The 17,361-nt window shown below is 36.8% G+C and overlaps 1 protein-coding gene across 1 annotated transcript in view; it reads right to left on the minus strand.

The window, feature by feature from the left end:
* The window catches only part of LOC577731 (sodium- and chloride-dependent glycine transporter 1), a 29,325-nt gene extending 25,771 nt beyond the window's left edge, over window positions 1-3,554 (minus strand). The window contains exon 1 of the mRNA XM_003729194.3: window positions 3,411-3,554. Coding sequence (XP_003729242.1) covers window positions 3,411-3,446 — 36 coding nt within the window. The 5' untranslated portion in view covers window positions 3,447-3,554. The remainder of the gene's footprint in view (window positions 1-3,410) is intronic.
* Window positions 3,555-17,361: the final 13,807 nt, after the last annotated feature.

Here is a 17,361-nt window from a genome sequence, read left to right on the forward strand (position 1 = left end):
TCCTTGTGCAGTACTTGTAGGAAGTCAGAATTGGTTGCGTTACAAATTGCTGATATGTATTGATATTTTACCCACACAAGATAAATCTATTCCTTTCTCTTGATGTAGGAGATACAAAAATAGAACTTGCTGATATTCACATCACTTATTTCACGATACAATATAAAGGAACTACTGATCCCCCTCCAAAAGAGAAAGTTGGAGGGAACTGGAGGGGGGGGGGGGTGGCTGAAGTATCAATAGAGGCATCTTTTTTAAAGGTTGAACGTCCCATACTTTATGTTTGAAGATAGCATAAGTTGCATAAGAGACACAAGGAATAAGAACCCCAGGATTATCAAACAAAGGAGGCTTGTTAGGCAGAACTAAGAAAGGAATGCATCTCGGAGCTTCAAAACAGGGCTCCACACAAAGCCTATACATTTGGACTCCTTTTTCATCTGCGTCACAAAATCAATACGCTGAACTTTCTTTCTCTCCCCTTTTGTTGCGTTGGGTGTCCATGCGGGGTTAATCTATGCTTAAATTGGGAGGTAATTATTCTGCAGAACTGATAAAGATTCGCCCTCTCAGCAAGAATGGTTCCGAAATTTGTGCCACCGTGTGCCATGTTAAAGTTCCCACAATGTAATAGAATGGCATCCCCTATAAGGACATTGTATCCTCTGCAAGTTTGCATCACTTTCATTTTACATCAGAATCAATACATCATTCATGCCTTTTGACAAGGAAATATTAAATTTCAAAGATTTCATTTGTTTACCCCTTCCAAATATTGTGGCAAAATTGAGGTAGCAAGCTACATTTCCACCCATTTCTCAAACAGCATAGCCTACTGTAGTGCATATTTCCAAAAGGGCTAAACATTTTCACAACATACCATATCGTTATGATTTATAGAAAAATATGACAAAAACACTCTCAACTGAGAGGGAGGCATAACTCCACTGTCAGCATGCTCTTGATGTTGAGTATTCCATTTTATTAAAAATCCATGTGATGGCCCTACCTATTAAACTGTAAGCACAGGATCAGAATGAGAATGGGGAAAGAAGATTAACACACACAAAGAGACAGACTTAATCTCCTCAAAGTTGAACTACTGATGTTTAGGTGTCATTAATCAGTCTACTAACACCTCTAGATCTCATTATCTCTCATTATCTCTGGGCAGGCAAACAGTTATATACTAATTAGCTCTTTGGAGATCACAAGCTAGCAAACAGATCAGAGAAAGATAGCAGAAATGAGCCAGACAGACTGTGAATGAAATTACATTATTTGTTTTAATTAGAAGAAAACATTGCATTGAATACCTTTTCTCAGCTCTCTATTTCTGCTTAAATCATAGGGAGTTTCCTATAAGCTGGATATTTGAATACCGGTAATATGATCAACTAAATTCTAGGCTTTTAAGTTCTAACAGAGTTTGTATTGGATGCTATGTTTTACATGTAAGTTCCTTTGTTATGATCATGGAAAAGAATCAAAAGATTTTCAATAAACCCAACCAACTTTCCTTTTGCCAGGGTAGAACATGAAGCAAACCCAAGGTTTAGAAGGAAAAAAAGGGGGTAGCAGAGAAATAGTACTGTAGCAAAAGTTACCACAAGCATGCAGTGCACGCAATCACAATCATTTTCTAAACATTGCAGACAAGCCTAGCTAGGCCCAGCCCATTTACCGGGAGCCTGGCATGCAGTATACTTCATATGTCTGGCTCATTAACATGTTCAGTACTTGGCCAATATGAATGGGATGGGCTCTCGCTTCCATTTATGGTCAATCGGTACCGCACGCACTACTATCCAACTAGTCTTCACAATACAGGCTCCACATCGGGCTTTCGGTTAGCTTTTTCTTTCATATACTTGCATCAAATCATTCAAACAATCCCTTCCTTTGAAAAATTTACAATTCCTCCCTTTGTTCTTTAGTTTTGTACATTAGGTGCATAAGAGATACCTTTATTTAAAGAAACATGTTGTTTCCTTTGGTGATGTAATTTGTGTCATTGTAAGCTTGAAAACAAACTCCAAGAAAGATCAACCAATTCTAGACTAGGCTACTTTTATTTCTACCATGCACAGGAAGATGAAGTGGATGCATTCATACAACAATCGGGAGTAAAATTAAAACAATTCTGTTCTAAAAGTCGGAGACCTACTAGACTCTATACAAATGGAGCAGAAAGGAGACATTTTCACTTTTGCAAACGTAGTAGACTGTCTATTCTACAGTAACCGGTCATAGGCTAACTCAGTTTTCATTCATCCCCTCTCCCATAAATCTTGGCAGGGCTGGGGATGGATTTGAAAGGGAGAAGGGAATTTGATCCTTCTGACCGAGCTGTGGCACAGGAGTGCCTTCTACATGACCTCCTTGGGAAAACAAATTTTAGAAAAAAAGTCTACATGCCAATTTCCAAGACAAAATGATGAATATCAAGTCAGATCAGGACCAACATACCCATCTGATTCTGGTTTGATCAATCAAAACAAAAGATCTAGAGATGAGTCTAGAATACTAGATAAGATTAAGACTTTAATTTGAATGATCACATTCATGAAACAAATCTAAATCACTTGAAGTCTTTTAGGGCTAGACATTTCTAAAATGTTACATCATTTCAAAATAAATGATTGCAATCTCGTTCTTCAAAGGAAATTTGTCAACTCATGAAATTACCATGGCATAACCAAACATCACATTCACAATAACACAGAACATGAAAAAGCAAGTTGAAGTTTGAATAAAATTAAAAGCAAATTCCCTGGCATTGGCATTGCCACAACTTTGTTCAAACTTCAATGAATCAATCAATGCAAAGATCAGACATTAAATACATTAACAACAATCAACAAAAGACCATTGAAATAGAGAAGAACAACATTTTAACTGTCCTCCGTGAAAATTCAAAGAGAAGAGCACATGCTAACAAATTGTTAGGCAAGGCAAAGTGCGGGCGATTTTCCCGCGCGATGCATGCGTGATATGCTGCTATACTTGGCGGCCACGCTTCATAGAATCCCCTCCCGCCTCATGGCAAACCGGCTAACAAACAATGCACAGAGCACGATTTCTAGGTTGCATAAAAGAATCCAGCATGGTCTGCATTTTTGCGCCATATGCTGTATGATGCAGCAATATAAGTAACTGAAATAGAAGTTACTAAGAGGCAGTTTGCCTACTGAAAATACGTCTTAAGATAATGCCAAATCAGTAAATACAATGTGGGCAAATAATTCTCTGAGAGGATTTTCATCACAACAACAAAAAACAGTAACAACACCGACAGCATGCTCAGTTGAGCTTGTGCAGACGTGGCATGGTCGTCTGTCATCTTTTAACTTAAAAAATTGGTATTTCTAAATCGTGAAAAGATATATCATATCAATAATATTACTTACAGCTTCCATCCCTTTTGATGTCTGTGACGAAGTCATGATTTCTCTTGAACCGATGACTCCTGAATGTTCTTCCAATATAGAATTGTGTAATAATTTTTCCACCTTCACTCAAAGGCGTCGCTAAGAAAGATGAGCTCTGTATTTTCTTTTTGCATGGAAAACACCGGTACAACGAGAGCGCATGTGCACAATAGTGTAGTAGTATAGTTTATGAATATGTATGAATTTCATTCATGGCAGTTCTATGAGAGGATGGGGTGTTCATAATATATTGCTCTGCTTCTTTATAATAAAATAATGACTTTGTTGAAAATAAGTAGAAATCTAGTGCTATTAAATTATTGGTTAGACAATTTTTTTAATAAAAATGCTCTGAAAAATTGAGCCTTGAATTTTGTTTAAACTATAATTCGATTCCAAAACCCCTATTTACAAATGGACAGGTCATATTAAGAAAGTCTCGCAAAGGTTAAACAGCGGTCATATCAGCCTATCTCAGAAAGATAATTACTGTATGCATGTATTCTCATTTTCAAAGGGAAGATTTTCTTCTACTTTGAACTTAAAATTACTGCCACACCATTGAATTTATTAAAACAAGAAAAATCACACATGTTTTTGTAAGAATAGAACTAGATATAGAATACTTGCATAAAACCCTATCAAATATTCAGTCTACCACCCCTGTCAAAAATGGTTTGGACCAAAACATAAACATACGCCAGGCATCTACGTGTAATGGCGAGAACAAGCGGGAAACGTGCTTTCGGTTTGTATACAAACACGACGATCTGAACGATCAAGGTGTAGTAACTCCTTGGAACGATCTACCTTCACTTCCGTTCTAATGTGTTTCTTCCGATAAATTTCGTTGGTCGAATCGCGACTTGTTCGAATAGGAGTGATCAAAGAGATTAAAGATCATAACCTTAACAATTAACATTAATTATTAACTCCTATTATTAATTACACATCTAGGCCTACGGAAGAGATTACTGTAAACAAGCGGCTAGCTCAATGTGTATATTGCTAATATTATTTTGAGGAGGGGCATTTAACTAACAACATATTGTTGATAGCATTTTTTGTGAATGCATAAACATGTAAAACAAAATGTAAATGATTCCGATCTTGAGGAAAGCTTTTTTTAGTTAAGTGCAATGTAAAAAAGAAAAACAAATCGGAGACTGTCAGAGAAACTTGAGGAAGGCTACGCCATAACATAACAAAATATGAAACATATTAGAAAATAATCTAGTTAGCTCGTCCTGGTAGGAATTTGAAAGTTAGACGTTACTTTTGTCTATCGCTATTTTTACCTGGTGTCGGGGGAACAAGTAAATATACAAGTATGCAGTAGATGCTTATTCTGCTGAGGAGGGTAGGACACTGCCTTTACCCCCCCCCCCCCCCCCCCCCCCGTACCGCATTGGCATTGGCATTTTGTTAAAATTGGTGATGGTTGTGGTGGTGGTGGTTGGGGAAGGGCAGGGGGGGGGGGTGGCGACGACTTTTGTAGCTCACGGTGATGCATCAGTAAATAGAAGCAAGGTAACCGAGTAGATCGAGGGAGAAACATGTTAGACTGAAGTTCCCCCCCCCCCAACAACAAAAAATATATATATTTATTTTATATGATAATAATAAGAAAGATAATAAATAAATATAATAATGATAATAATTTATGATGACAATCATAATAATGATGATGATAATAATAACAATAATGATAATAATAAATGAAAATAAAAAGGAAGTTTTATTTAAAAAATTAAACAATTATTTAATAAATTATTAAAAATAGACTCTCTGCGACATAATCTCTGTATTCTGGTTACCTTAGAAAAATTTATTAGATTAGGTGAAGTTTGATACTTTGTTGTCTTGTGTTTTTTTAATGTAAATGAAACAAATCCATTGTATAGTTTTGTTGTTGTTCGTCATTCTCGTTTGTGCCATATTCATGTAGACATGATCATTATAACCACTCCAAAGTTTAGAAAATGATGAAAATTATATATTGCGCTGGTGTTTTAATTGCACCGACAGTATCTAAAACATTTCCAAATTGATATTGCTTCAGAGCGCCCCCCCCCCCATTAAGCTTCTGAAAAAGTTCTCATGGGAATAGCCCCATTGAGCATGGCCCCTGCATGCATGCACCATGATTTTCCATAATGGATCCTACAAAACAAATAATGGCATTCTCGAACTGTTTATACTCAGTAGCATGCACAAGAAAATCGATAGGAAGTGAACATTTATTGATCATACCGATTTTTTTTTCGCGCTTTATTTTCTTCTACGACTCCCGATCAGATCAATGAACACCAAAGAATTCGCGCAATAGAGAGTTTGTTTTGGACGAAGTAATTTAAGTAAATATACACAAAATTGAGTACGCTATTTTATGATTAAGTGACAATGTACATTGTACAGATCTATTAATCTCTTACTTTCATTTTTATTTCACATTAGAATTGATCTACAAGTTCAATACCGTGACTTTATAAGCATGAATGCTTAGTTTGATTTTGATTTTCAAAAGGACCTGCCCCCTATTTACTTTTTGCTTTTAACTGACACAGAATAAGATGAACATTTACTTGGTTTAAGGAAATCAGAAAACAATATGGATTGTTCTTATTAAAGATCTATGCTTTTTAATGAAGATAAGCTCTTAAGTCTGTCATATTAAGTTCCAAAACTACTAATTTACATTTTATAATCATAATTTTATTTTCAAGAAAATTATTCCTCGCTTTTAATTATAGTATTTTGTTTGTCAAAATGGTTGTATTTCAGAAACATCTCGTTAGGTGTCTGATGTTTTTTTTTTTTTTCGTCTTTCTTCTTTTATTTCGGCTCAACAGTAAGTTCTCGAGAAAGAATGCCCTATATTTTTTATAACACCTCCTTATAATTCTTGTCTCCACGATCTTGTACGGTTTTCTGAATTGTTTCGTTCATCAATATTAATTTAAATAATTTTCAGTGTTTCTTTATCATGAAATGAATGTGTATTTTTCCATTTTGTCTTGTTGTTGTTGTATTGTTTAGTTTTGTTTTGTTTTGTTGTTAAAGAAACATTCCATCATGATTAACGTTTATAAAAACGTTTTGAATAAAATGTTCAACTTTGATTTACATTTTTCAGGATTCGATCAGTTTGAGCATGCTCCCTTTTGTCAATTTAAGATAGGAATCTTTATACAATATTTTGTTAGCGGGGGGGGGGGAGCTTCTATTCGGCTGCTTGGGACAACAGTCACGTGGGCAGTCGCCCTATAATATTGCAATCGAATGCTTTTACGCCGGTTTGCCGCCCCCTCCCATATTCGCCCCTAATGCATCCCCCAATTCGTGGATCGACGCCCCTGCCACATATGAATTAACATTAAGTAGTGATTTAGCCATTTATGCACGGGCCCTTTAACCTCTCGGGGCATTCATAACCTCATTTATGACACTTTTATTAGCCTAAAACTATGCGAAATATGTGACTCACCACCTCCAAAGAAAGTACATCCTTCCTTTATCGGGCCTCGGATCACTGCATATCGCTAGGACATCGTGAATATAACGGTTCCCCGTTACCGCGTGCTAAGGCGATTGCCATTACATAATCATTACAGACAATACACGCAATCCCTGTTTCACGGGTGTCTGGTAACTTCTTGGTCTGACCATGGTCTGACCAATGTTCCCATGCGGGCAAAGTTTGGTCAAACTTTTTTCTTCTATTGATTACTTTGACCATGTACTGTCTGGAATTGGAAGGAGAAATAATAAGGCGCCATTATGCGAGGAGATACATAACAGTTTAGCCAAGGAGATAAACTCACATTTCCCTGAGTTAGCCTATATTATGCAGGCACGTTTTCTACCTTCCTGACTTGCAGGTGATTAATATAATAGGCTTGGCCATCATGCTCGGTGATTATATGCACTATTGTGTTTAGTGATGCGATTGACAAGATACTTTTTACTGAATTCCTTCATCTTTTTTTAAAAAGAATTATCTACTTAAGGAGACAACCCTCGCCTTTTCTGATTTTTTTCGGCTCTTTGAAGTTTACCAATTTACTTTTGCTTCGGCGTTTGCTTCTCGTAGATTATGTTGAGATATTTTTTATATGCCTGTGATCAACTTATGAAAAATACCATCCTTATAACTGTTATATTTATCTGTTGTTGTTTTGGTGGTTATCATTAAAATTATTATTATTACTAGGGTAATAATCGGGAGCGCCAGGAGGGTCAAATCTGACTGACATGAGCGCTATACAAGAACCCACTATTATTATTATTATTATTACTACTTGTTGTAGTATTGTTGTTGTTATTATTATTATTGTTATCATTATTATCAATATCATCTTTTCTTAATAATTATAATAATAGTGGCTATACATGTATAATAACGCACAAGTCCACATTCCTGTGCTCATGGCGCTTAGAGAAAAATACATGTAACAAACATAAGAAAGAAAAACAAAAAACGAAATTCGAAATTCTCCTGTAGATAAAGTAAACTAGAATATTGCAATAATTACAACGAAAAAAACAAATAATTTTTCAGTTGTGATTTGAATTACATGTCATCATCATCATTATCATCATCAGTAGAAGTACATTTAGAAGTATGAATCTTCATGTTGTTGTTGTTGTTGTTGTTATTGTTGATGTTGTTGTTGTTGTCATTATTATCTTAGTTGTCAGATAATATGTGGGCGTTATGCCCCAACCTATTACATTCACACCTGCATGATGGGATTACCAAAAAAAGTCGTCATGTTTCTCGCCCTGATACCCATTAGGCCTAATACCCATGTACCTCTATCCCTCTCTCTTTTTTTCTCTCTCTCTTTCTTTCTTTCTCTCTCTCTCTCTTTCTCTTTGAGACATCGACGATGCATGATTGTGACATCTTGTTACAGTATGCGAGGCATACACGGAATGACGTCATAGGCATATACGTCACAACTCTTTCTCTCGAGTATCTAGCGCTGCATGTCTCGAGTGCATGTCCTCTTTATCGTTCTGGAAATAATGCACCATGCACGTATCATGAATGATTATCTCCATCGCATGTCTATACAGTGCTCAAAGACCTGCCCTATTTAAAGGTAAAGACCGGTATTAGAAACGCCCCAATTTCAAAAAATGAAATGGAAGCTCTTATTACCGATCATGTGAAAGAATATGTTTTGAATATTATTTATTACATAACGATAAAAATTTTGACGGGAAACCGCCTACTAATTGATATATTTGGTAAATTAGTATATCTATATACTGTTGAGAGATACAAATGCACGTGTCGCGCACGTGTGTGTAGTCCCATATACATCTTTCTGTGTACAGTGCTTCTAACTTTATGAAGACTTGGCCAAATTTCTTATAATTTTGATGATTCCAGAACCTTGCAGTACATAATTATGCTAGATAGATGATCAACCTTTTCTGATCGATTTCACAACGTTTCTTTCACTATGCAATTGCATGACCATAACTGGTCTTTAGCTTTAAATTCAGTTATCATAGATTGATATAGAAACACTTATTACATTTTTTCATTTGGTATCTAAAATTAAGAACAGTACATTATTCCTACATCAGTGCATGTTTTAATTGCCATTTTGTTAAAACATGCTTTATATTATACTTTATCTAAAAAAAAAAAATTTTAATGTTTTATTAACGACCCACAATACCTCTTCTTCTTCTTCTCCTCCTCCTCCTGCTTCTTGTTCTTCTTCTATATTCTTCTTTATTATTATTCTTCTTCTGGAAATGTGATAATCTTATGTTGAAAGGGAAAGGATTAGGAAGTCTTGCAGATTACATGGGCGTATACACGATGTATAAGTAAATTGATGTGAAATACCTCGAGTTAAGAGGATTTGTGGAGCTACATTTTAAGTTCTTCTTATATCATTATTATTATGACAATCGCGATCATGACGCTGTTCTTGTTTTTTGTTTTGTTTCAGGTTTTCTTGTTTTATTATTGTTGTTGTTGTTGTTAGTGGTGGTGTTGTTGTTGGTGGTGGTGGTGGTAGTGGTGGTGGTAAGTGTCTATTTATATCATTTTCATTTCAACGGGGCATAGGCTCATTTCAAGTCCATTTCCGGACCTGCTTTCCAGATGAAACATATCAATAATAGGCCTATATGACATCAATATTAGTTTTCTTCCAGTAAACCAGTAATAGAGTTGGCTGTTATCATGACCATTTTGGCAGCATAGACAAGCTCAAGAGCCTATAAACCAAGGAGTTATTACACCATGTCTATTAAACACCATGAGCTTGAGAGTCAAAATGAAGGCTTTGCAGATTGAAGACCGCAAGCTGGGCATATCCATTGCCTTTTTATACCACCTAATTTCATCTTCTCATCTTCTCAAGTCAAGTAGCTACCTCCTTGATCCTCTCTGTCTCCTACTGTGCAAATCATTGGTGTCATCGTCATCACCTTCTTACACCGTCATCCCGTGAATACCCCCACCCCTCCCCTCCCTTCTCCGTACACAATCCCCTCTCCCATCCCTCCTACCGTTTGTATCGTTGCGTATGAAACTGAATTATTTCCAATACATTTATGGGCTGCAACCATCATCTGCCTTGATCCTCTCTATCTTCTACTGTGCTAATCATTGGTGTCATCGTCATCACCTTCTTCCACCGTCATCCCGTGAATACCCCCACCCCTCCCTTCCCTTCTCCATACACCATGCACCCCACCCTCTCCCATCCCTCCTACGTTTGTGTCGTTCCGTATATGAAACTAAATTGTTTCCAATACCTAAATATGTGCTGCAACCATTTCGACGTCCTGATGATACTAACTTGGCTGCGATCAGACAAAATTTTATAAAGGAAATGTTTAGATTTAAAATGTTATAAAGGACAACTTCAGATTCAAGATGTCACAAAATTTAATTGCAACATTATGTTCCTAATTTGCATGTTACACAGCTGTACTTGGTATTTCACAGAGTAACTAAATAATGGACTTGCCCTATAAAGCATGGACCTACTTCGTAGTAGGTCCATGCCCTAATGTACAATTTCGTTCTTTTTATTATATCCACAATTCAATCTTTCAGTGGAACACATGACCTTGAGGACATTTCTAAACAGAAGAAGCTTGTTGTCTGTAGCAGTTTTATTTATTTGTTATAGGCCTACATTTTTATCTGTTAATTTTATTTTTGTTTAATTTTTATTTTACTTACATAGAAACTGTATCACAAGTCGTTGACCAAGGTACTATAATAATTATTATTGTTCTCTTTTGCCGAACGAGTCGATGGCCTATATCTGACCTAAAGTTGACCTCTGATTACATAATAGAATGAATGAAATAAACGATTGAATGTTTCCAGGCACCACGCATTAACCATGCATTAACCTTCATTGTTGCAAACACCTGCCAATTACATGGCTATTCAATTTGTTTTGCTTTCTTGCTACCTACACTAGAATTGTTCTTTAAGATCAGACTAGACCAGCAAAGTAATATATATTACAAGATGTATTATTTTATACAGTCACTGACCTGTTGAAAAGGGACTAGACTGGGAAGCTAATTTGGATGTATCATTTTGCTATGTCGGTACAAAATGTAAGTATTGATGAACAAGACAAAATAAGTATGGTTTTATATACGTGCAAAACGGTGCAAAGTATAACAATACCTGGTATGGGCAATGCACACATCAGAACAAAAGCCTATTTTGCATTTGTACGAAATGCCTCTAAAGTTGTGTCTTTTTATCAGGGTGTATATTTATGGTCCCCGTGAAATTATTTTCTGTATGCATGCCCCCAATTCAGAACGTGCGCAGATTTAAAGGGATCGACTCGGGATCGACTGCGAGTTACTAATTCATTTGCTTCTGCAATCTGTTTTAGTGTTTTAATATCGAAAGGCTATGTATCCAGACATCTCTGTGTGGAAATGCCTGAAGTTTGAATCGGGAAGAATGAAATTCTGGCGTTTGCAAAGAAACACTGCAGTGTGTCTCTTTTTTAGGTCATATGATGAACTTGAGAATTAAAATTTGTGCCTTCTGCTCTCAGTATTATAGTCGATGGATATTCCTAGGTAAAAGGTTCTAACTGGCTGTGCTTGGTGGAATAATAGACAAGGATGATTAACAGAGCTTGATTTTCTTTGTGTACATTTCCTGCAAACATTTAACAATAATATGACAATAGATGCACGGTTGAATTGTGAAAACGATCAAAGCGCGTGGCGCTCCAAAGCACAGAGATTTGCACTCTGAAATAAAATAGTTTTAGTCCTTGTTTTATGAGGTGAAAATGTAATGTATTTGAACAAAGGTCAACACCGAAGGGGATGATTTTGAAAGCAAATTAGAGATAATACCAAGGTCATAGAAATGAATGAAAAATTTGTTATCGGGTGGTGTATCCAGCCTAAAGTGGGTCCGCCTCATTCCCCTTAAGAAGGCGTATAAATAATTAAGACCCCCCCCCCCCCATGCACACACACACACACACACACACACACTCACACACTCTCTCTCTCTCTCTTTAGAGTTTTGATGCACAAATTTAGTTGATATCTGTTCATTTCAGAATCATTGATATCTTATGAAATTTTTTAAATCTGTTAACCAGTATAGTGTGCAGTCCCCCCCCCCTCCCCCCCCCCCCCTCCCCCCCCCCCCCCCCCCCCCCCCCCCCCCCCCCCAAAAAAAACGCTCAAATCCCATGTGCAAAGCCAAATTCGACAATAAAACTATTAAAAAAATGCCCATTTTAGATTCAATGTGTAATAACTTCCATCATACTTCTCTTGTTTATTTGTTCACTTTGAAAATTGTATAAGTTCACTTTAAAGGTAAAGACCAGTTATGGTCATGCGATTGCATTGTGAAAGAAACGTTGTGGAATCGATCAGAAAAGGTTGATCATCTAGCATCTAGCATCTGCAAGGTTCTGGAATCATCAAAATGATAAGAAATTTGGCCCATTCTTCGTAAAGTTACAAGCACTATACACAGAAAGATGTATATGGGACTACCCTATCTCTCACAGACCATGAGAGAAACAAATTTACCAAATATATGAATTAGTAGGCGGTTTCCCGGCAAATTTTGTATCATCATGTATTAGTCAAAACATATTCTTTCACAATTGGTAATGAGAGCTTCCATTTCATTTTTTGAAATTGGGGCGTTTCCAATACTGGTCTTTACCTTTAACATCACTTTGTTATGCAGCCGTTACAACTTCTTGCTATAATAAGGGATATCCATGAATAATTGAATCGGGGGCTTCTCGTACACATCGGGGAAGGGATGACCGAACTGTATTACTGCATCTCATGTCTGAGGGGGATCAATATCAATTTCCCTCACAACTAAATAGTCTCAAAATTATCATGGTTCATAATTTTAGAAGTCTTACAAATAATTGCTGAAGGTCCTGATCTACTTATGAGGTCACGATATGATTTAGATGACCGTATTGACCTTGATAAGTCTGTCTCCCCCCCCCCCTCCCATACACAAAACATGACCTCGGTAAAAAATGAATCGGCGTGAATCCATTTCCGACTATATGGCCGTTTCATCGGATGCGTCCGGATGCATCCGATGAAAATCGGGCCAGTTTGAAAGGGGTATTACAGAATCAGATCGAAGCTCGCTTCTTGTTCAAACCAAACAAACAGATAAACAAGCAAACAAGACAACACTATCTGTGTATTCATGACAGGAATATAAACAATTTTTGTCCTCCTTCCACCCAAAACGTTGCCCGAAGCTTGCCCATTATAGCAACATTCAGATTGTGCAGGGGTATACAAATTATTATCCTGGTTAATAATGGGTATTATTGGACCAATTTACGAAAACGATGATTATTCTGTCCAAATAAATATAATATAGTGTGCAGAATGTACTGTGAAAAGATGAAAAATGTTGTTGTTTTTTTGTTCTCGCTTAGCTTAAAGATGAATGATTTAATAATTGTAATTTTCTTACAAACCCCTACTTAAAATGAGGATGGATTAGTGAGGATCAGCATCTTGAGTGCTAATGATTTTGTCACAAATAATCTCTCATTTTAAATCCTCATTGTAGTATGTGATCATGATGTTTTTGCTCGTTTTCAGCTTTTTCTAATGTCTGACTGTCTAACTCTCTCTCTCTCTCTCTCTCTCTCTTTCCCGTCACCTTTCTTTCTTTCTCTGCATCTCTCTCAGTGTCGGTCCCGTCTTGGTAAATTTAACTAGATCAAAATTACTACTAATGTATCTGCACAGCGATGATTTATCCATATAAAAAAGAATCGTGAATATGTTTCGCGTGGGTGAAAAGCTTTTGTGAAAGAATAAAATAATTGTAAAGAAAAAAACTTGTAAAAACGTTAACGATGGTGAAATAATAATTTTGTTTGCCTGATGCAAATAGTCGTAGTCATAGATTTGCTCCGTTTTGCATCTTGATTTTCCCCATTCATAAATGCCTTTCAAAGAGTTCGGCATACAACAAACGAGATCTCGCTTATCATAGTAAAGAAATAATAATAATATATATATACACCACTCCTCATTCTGCGGTTAGAATCGTGGGCGGATAGTTCTCAGTACTCCGTATGGTGTATGATAAAGTCAAGTGTCTATAGATATGAGGAAGTATAAAGTTTATATTATTTTCATACTTCATACTTTAGCGTTTGTGCATAACGATGTTATAAGGCGTTAACAGTCAGGATAAGATACATACTATATACAACATCAGATATGGTGAAAGGAATCAAGATATCATTGAAATACAGTGCTGAATGTTTCAATTATACCAATGGACCAAACTTAGAGCTGTTACTTTAGTATGGACCTATCCTATATAATTATGACTGGAATCAAAGGGCTTGGGAAGTAATGTGGCAATGATCTCAAAACGTTTTACGTCATTAATCTGGGCCCTGTTTTAATAAAACCTGTTATCGATAACATAATGCTTAATTTCTGTGACAAATTTGCTCTCTGCCAATCTAATGAAATTGCCATACGATTTCAGTAGCTTATAATTATTTATAACAGTTATTGTAACTTGAATAACAAGTTTTAAGAAACAAGGTTATGATCATGATTGCTGGCCTCTTCCTATTTACAAAACAGCTAAACATCGTTCGCTATTGTGACGTCACATTTGGTTCATTTTGTTTCATTATTTTATTAACAAAAATTCAGGTCACTTTGTATCTTAGCATGACAATAATCAAACATAACAATGGTAAATGGAGCCACCTGGGTAGGGGAGAAAACATAATAGCAATGATCCCAAAACGTAGTTTCACACAATCAAAATGCAAAATATTGACCCCTCTCTATTGTCAAAACAGCTGATATTGTGCCCTATTGTGACGTCACTTTGGAAATGCACTCTTCTGGTTTTAGTGCGTTGAAAGAGTTTCTGCTGGTCTTCTTGAACAATCCCGTGGCACTCTTCATAGCCTCCGATGACCCGCATACATGGTATAGCCTTCCTGACTTCCGAAAACTTGAGATCATGTTTCGAGTGCTTCTTGCTTTTTATCATTTTAGCATAATAAGCTTTGGTCAAACTAATGGTACAAATATGAATACTCATCCGGTGTTGATTATAGTTATAGCAAGGACAAATACTCTTGATTATTTATAGTTTAGATCGAGGTTATTATTATTCAACATTAGTACCGATAAGAATGAAACAGAACCGAACTTTTCATAGTATCTTGATTATAGTCTTGATTAAGAGTCTTGATTGATTCTTGATCAATGGAATACACAAAAAGTATTGCTCCATCCATCCTGTAATATCCCACAATGACGAATATTATTTGCTTACGTTTTCCTATACAGTGCCCAATATACGGCTTCGGGTCTGTTTATGTTTACGTCTGCGTGTATTACATAGCCCGGCGTGTTTATCTACATGGGGGAAGATGGCTTCTTTTCATCTCATCTCCATTTCATGTGAAGATTAGCTCTGTCACATTGACCTTGACCTTTTCACTGTCCTCCTCCTGCTCATGATGATGGTAAATGATCATGCTGCTCTAACCAGAGAGATGTTACACTTCTCAAATAGGCTTCGTTTTCAGGGTAGAATGTGATGCGATTCCTCTTGCAAGTTCACCCATGTTCTCATCTGTATATGCTTACATATACTAATACTCACATAATACTAATCGTAACGCCTCCCACCATTGTGACGTCATAATGAAGTTAATAGTTATGATTTAGTGTACGTGAAAGGGTCTGTAATCGAAAATGATATGGTAGCTATAGAAAATGTTTCAATTTTAGACAGTCCATAATTATGCGGCGTTCGTCAAATGATTAATAGAGTGGTGGGCGTTTATCATTAATAATTACATTATAACAACAATAGTTCTAAATGGTAGTACACGCACACACGCGAAAGTATGAAAGTGATAAACTTATCAAGCCACCCCGCCCCAACCCTCATCCCTATAAATCATCGCACGTTTGGAAACTGAGACTACACCGATTGCAAAACCATAATAAAGCGAAAATGTCGGTTTCCCGCGCGTTCCCATGTTCATTATACCGTACCACATACTGTCTGGTGAACTCATTTATACTGCCGGGTCACGTAAATTGATATCATCCTATAGTCTTTGATTTAAACCAAGAAATAAGATTTGCAAGAACGATAATTATGCACCGATGTTAATAATGAGTTTGTTTACTGCAGGACCAGCAAGGCGATTGGTATTTTAAATGGAGCCTTATGGCAGCCTATATCAGTTCTGTCAGTTTCCAAATATCGTGCAACATTATTCGCTACAGTAAAGTACCATGAACTTATGGAACGTATAGTTTATGGTAGTACCAAGGAGAACAGCCTTACCTCCCCTGGAAGTACCGACTACTGAGAGTCTTTATCTTATTGTTTTCAATGGCAGCATGTAAAAAAGGGAAGTATCGAATGAAACGGGACAGTATGGATGGCTGGGTTTCTGTAAGTTGCAGGAAGTTTTTCAAACTCGTCTGCTAAAATGATAAATTATTTGTTTCCGTTCATAAGCGGCATGGCTACTGATTATTTTAGCAGTCGTTGAACAGCATAGTGCATACACCCATGAAAACGAAAGTCGAGTTGGTTATTTCCTTTCAAAACTAAATTATACAAAACTACACATGTCCAACGATATATTGTTTGGGGTGGGGTCATGTTCCATATTCCATATATCGGTTGCAACTTCGTCGGCGAGCAGGATGAGAAACAGCAGGATGCCGAAAAGAAGTAGCGTCGATGCTCGGTTCTTTCCCGCGCTAGGGCAAGATCGCCAACAGCGCGGACAACGAGATGACCAAAATATTATGGCTTTCGGGCAATAGTTCACCGCGCATGCGCATTGAGTCAGCGAACCAACGTGTCACGAATTTGCCCTGGAATGTCCAGAGCACACCCCCCCCCCCCCCCCCCTCACCATACCCCACCCTTATGGGGCTGGGTCATTTCGATGACGTATACAAAGGAGGAGTGCTTATACACCCGTCCACGTATTTGGGTCATGATCTTTGGACTATTGTCACAGGTCAATCTCCGGTCACTTCTAATTCTATTCTTTGTCATCTCAATAACAAAGAACGAAAACTAGATCATGGTGTGTTTATAAGGCAAACATGTTATAGAAATCTGCTCCTGAGCTGGCTCATCTTAATTCATATTTATTTGGACGATTGTATGATAGGCCTATTTTAATATTATACCCTATTCAGTTATTATTTTGTGAGATTGCATTGTGAAGGCCGTTTCCCGTCACTCAAGTTGTTTCCTCCATGTCGCCTCTCAACATCAAATAAAACTAAGTATATTTCAATCAAAATAATTTTTAAAAAAGAAGGTAGCTGTTCATTGACGAGAATGATTGATCACTAATGAGATAACAGAGTA

This window comes from Strongylocentrotus purpuratus, unplaced genomic scaffold (genome assembly GCF_000002235.5).
Source record: "Strongylocentrotus purpuratus isolate Spur 01 unplaced genomic scaffold, Spur_5.0 spur5_scaffold_3, whole genome shotgun sequence".
Lineage (NCBI taxonomy): Eukaryota > Metazoa > Echinodermata > Echinoidea > Camarodonta > Strongylocentrotidae > Strongylocentrotus > Strongylocentrotus purpuratus.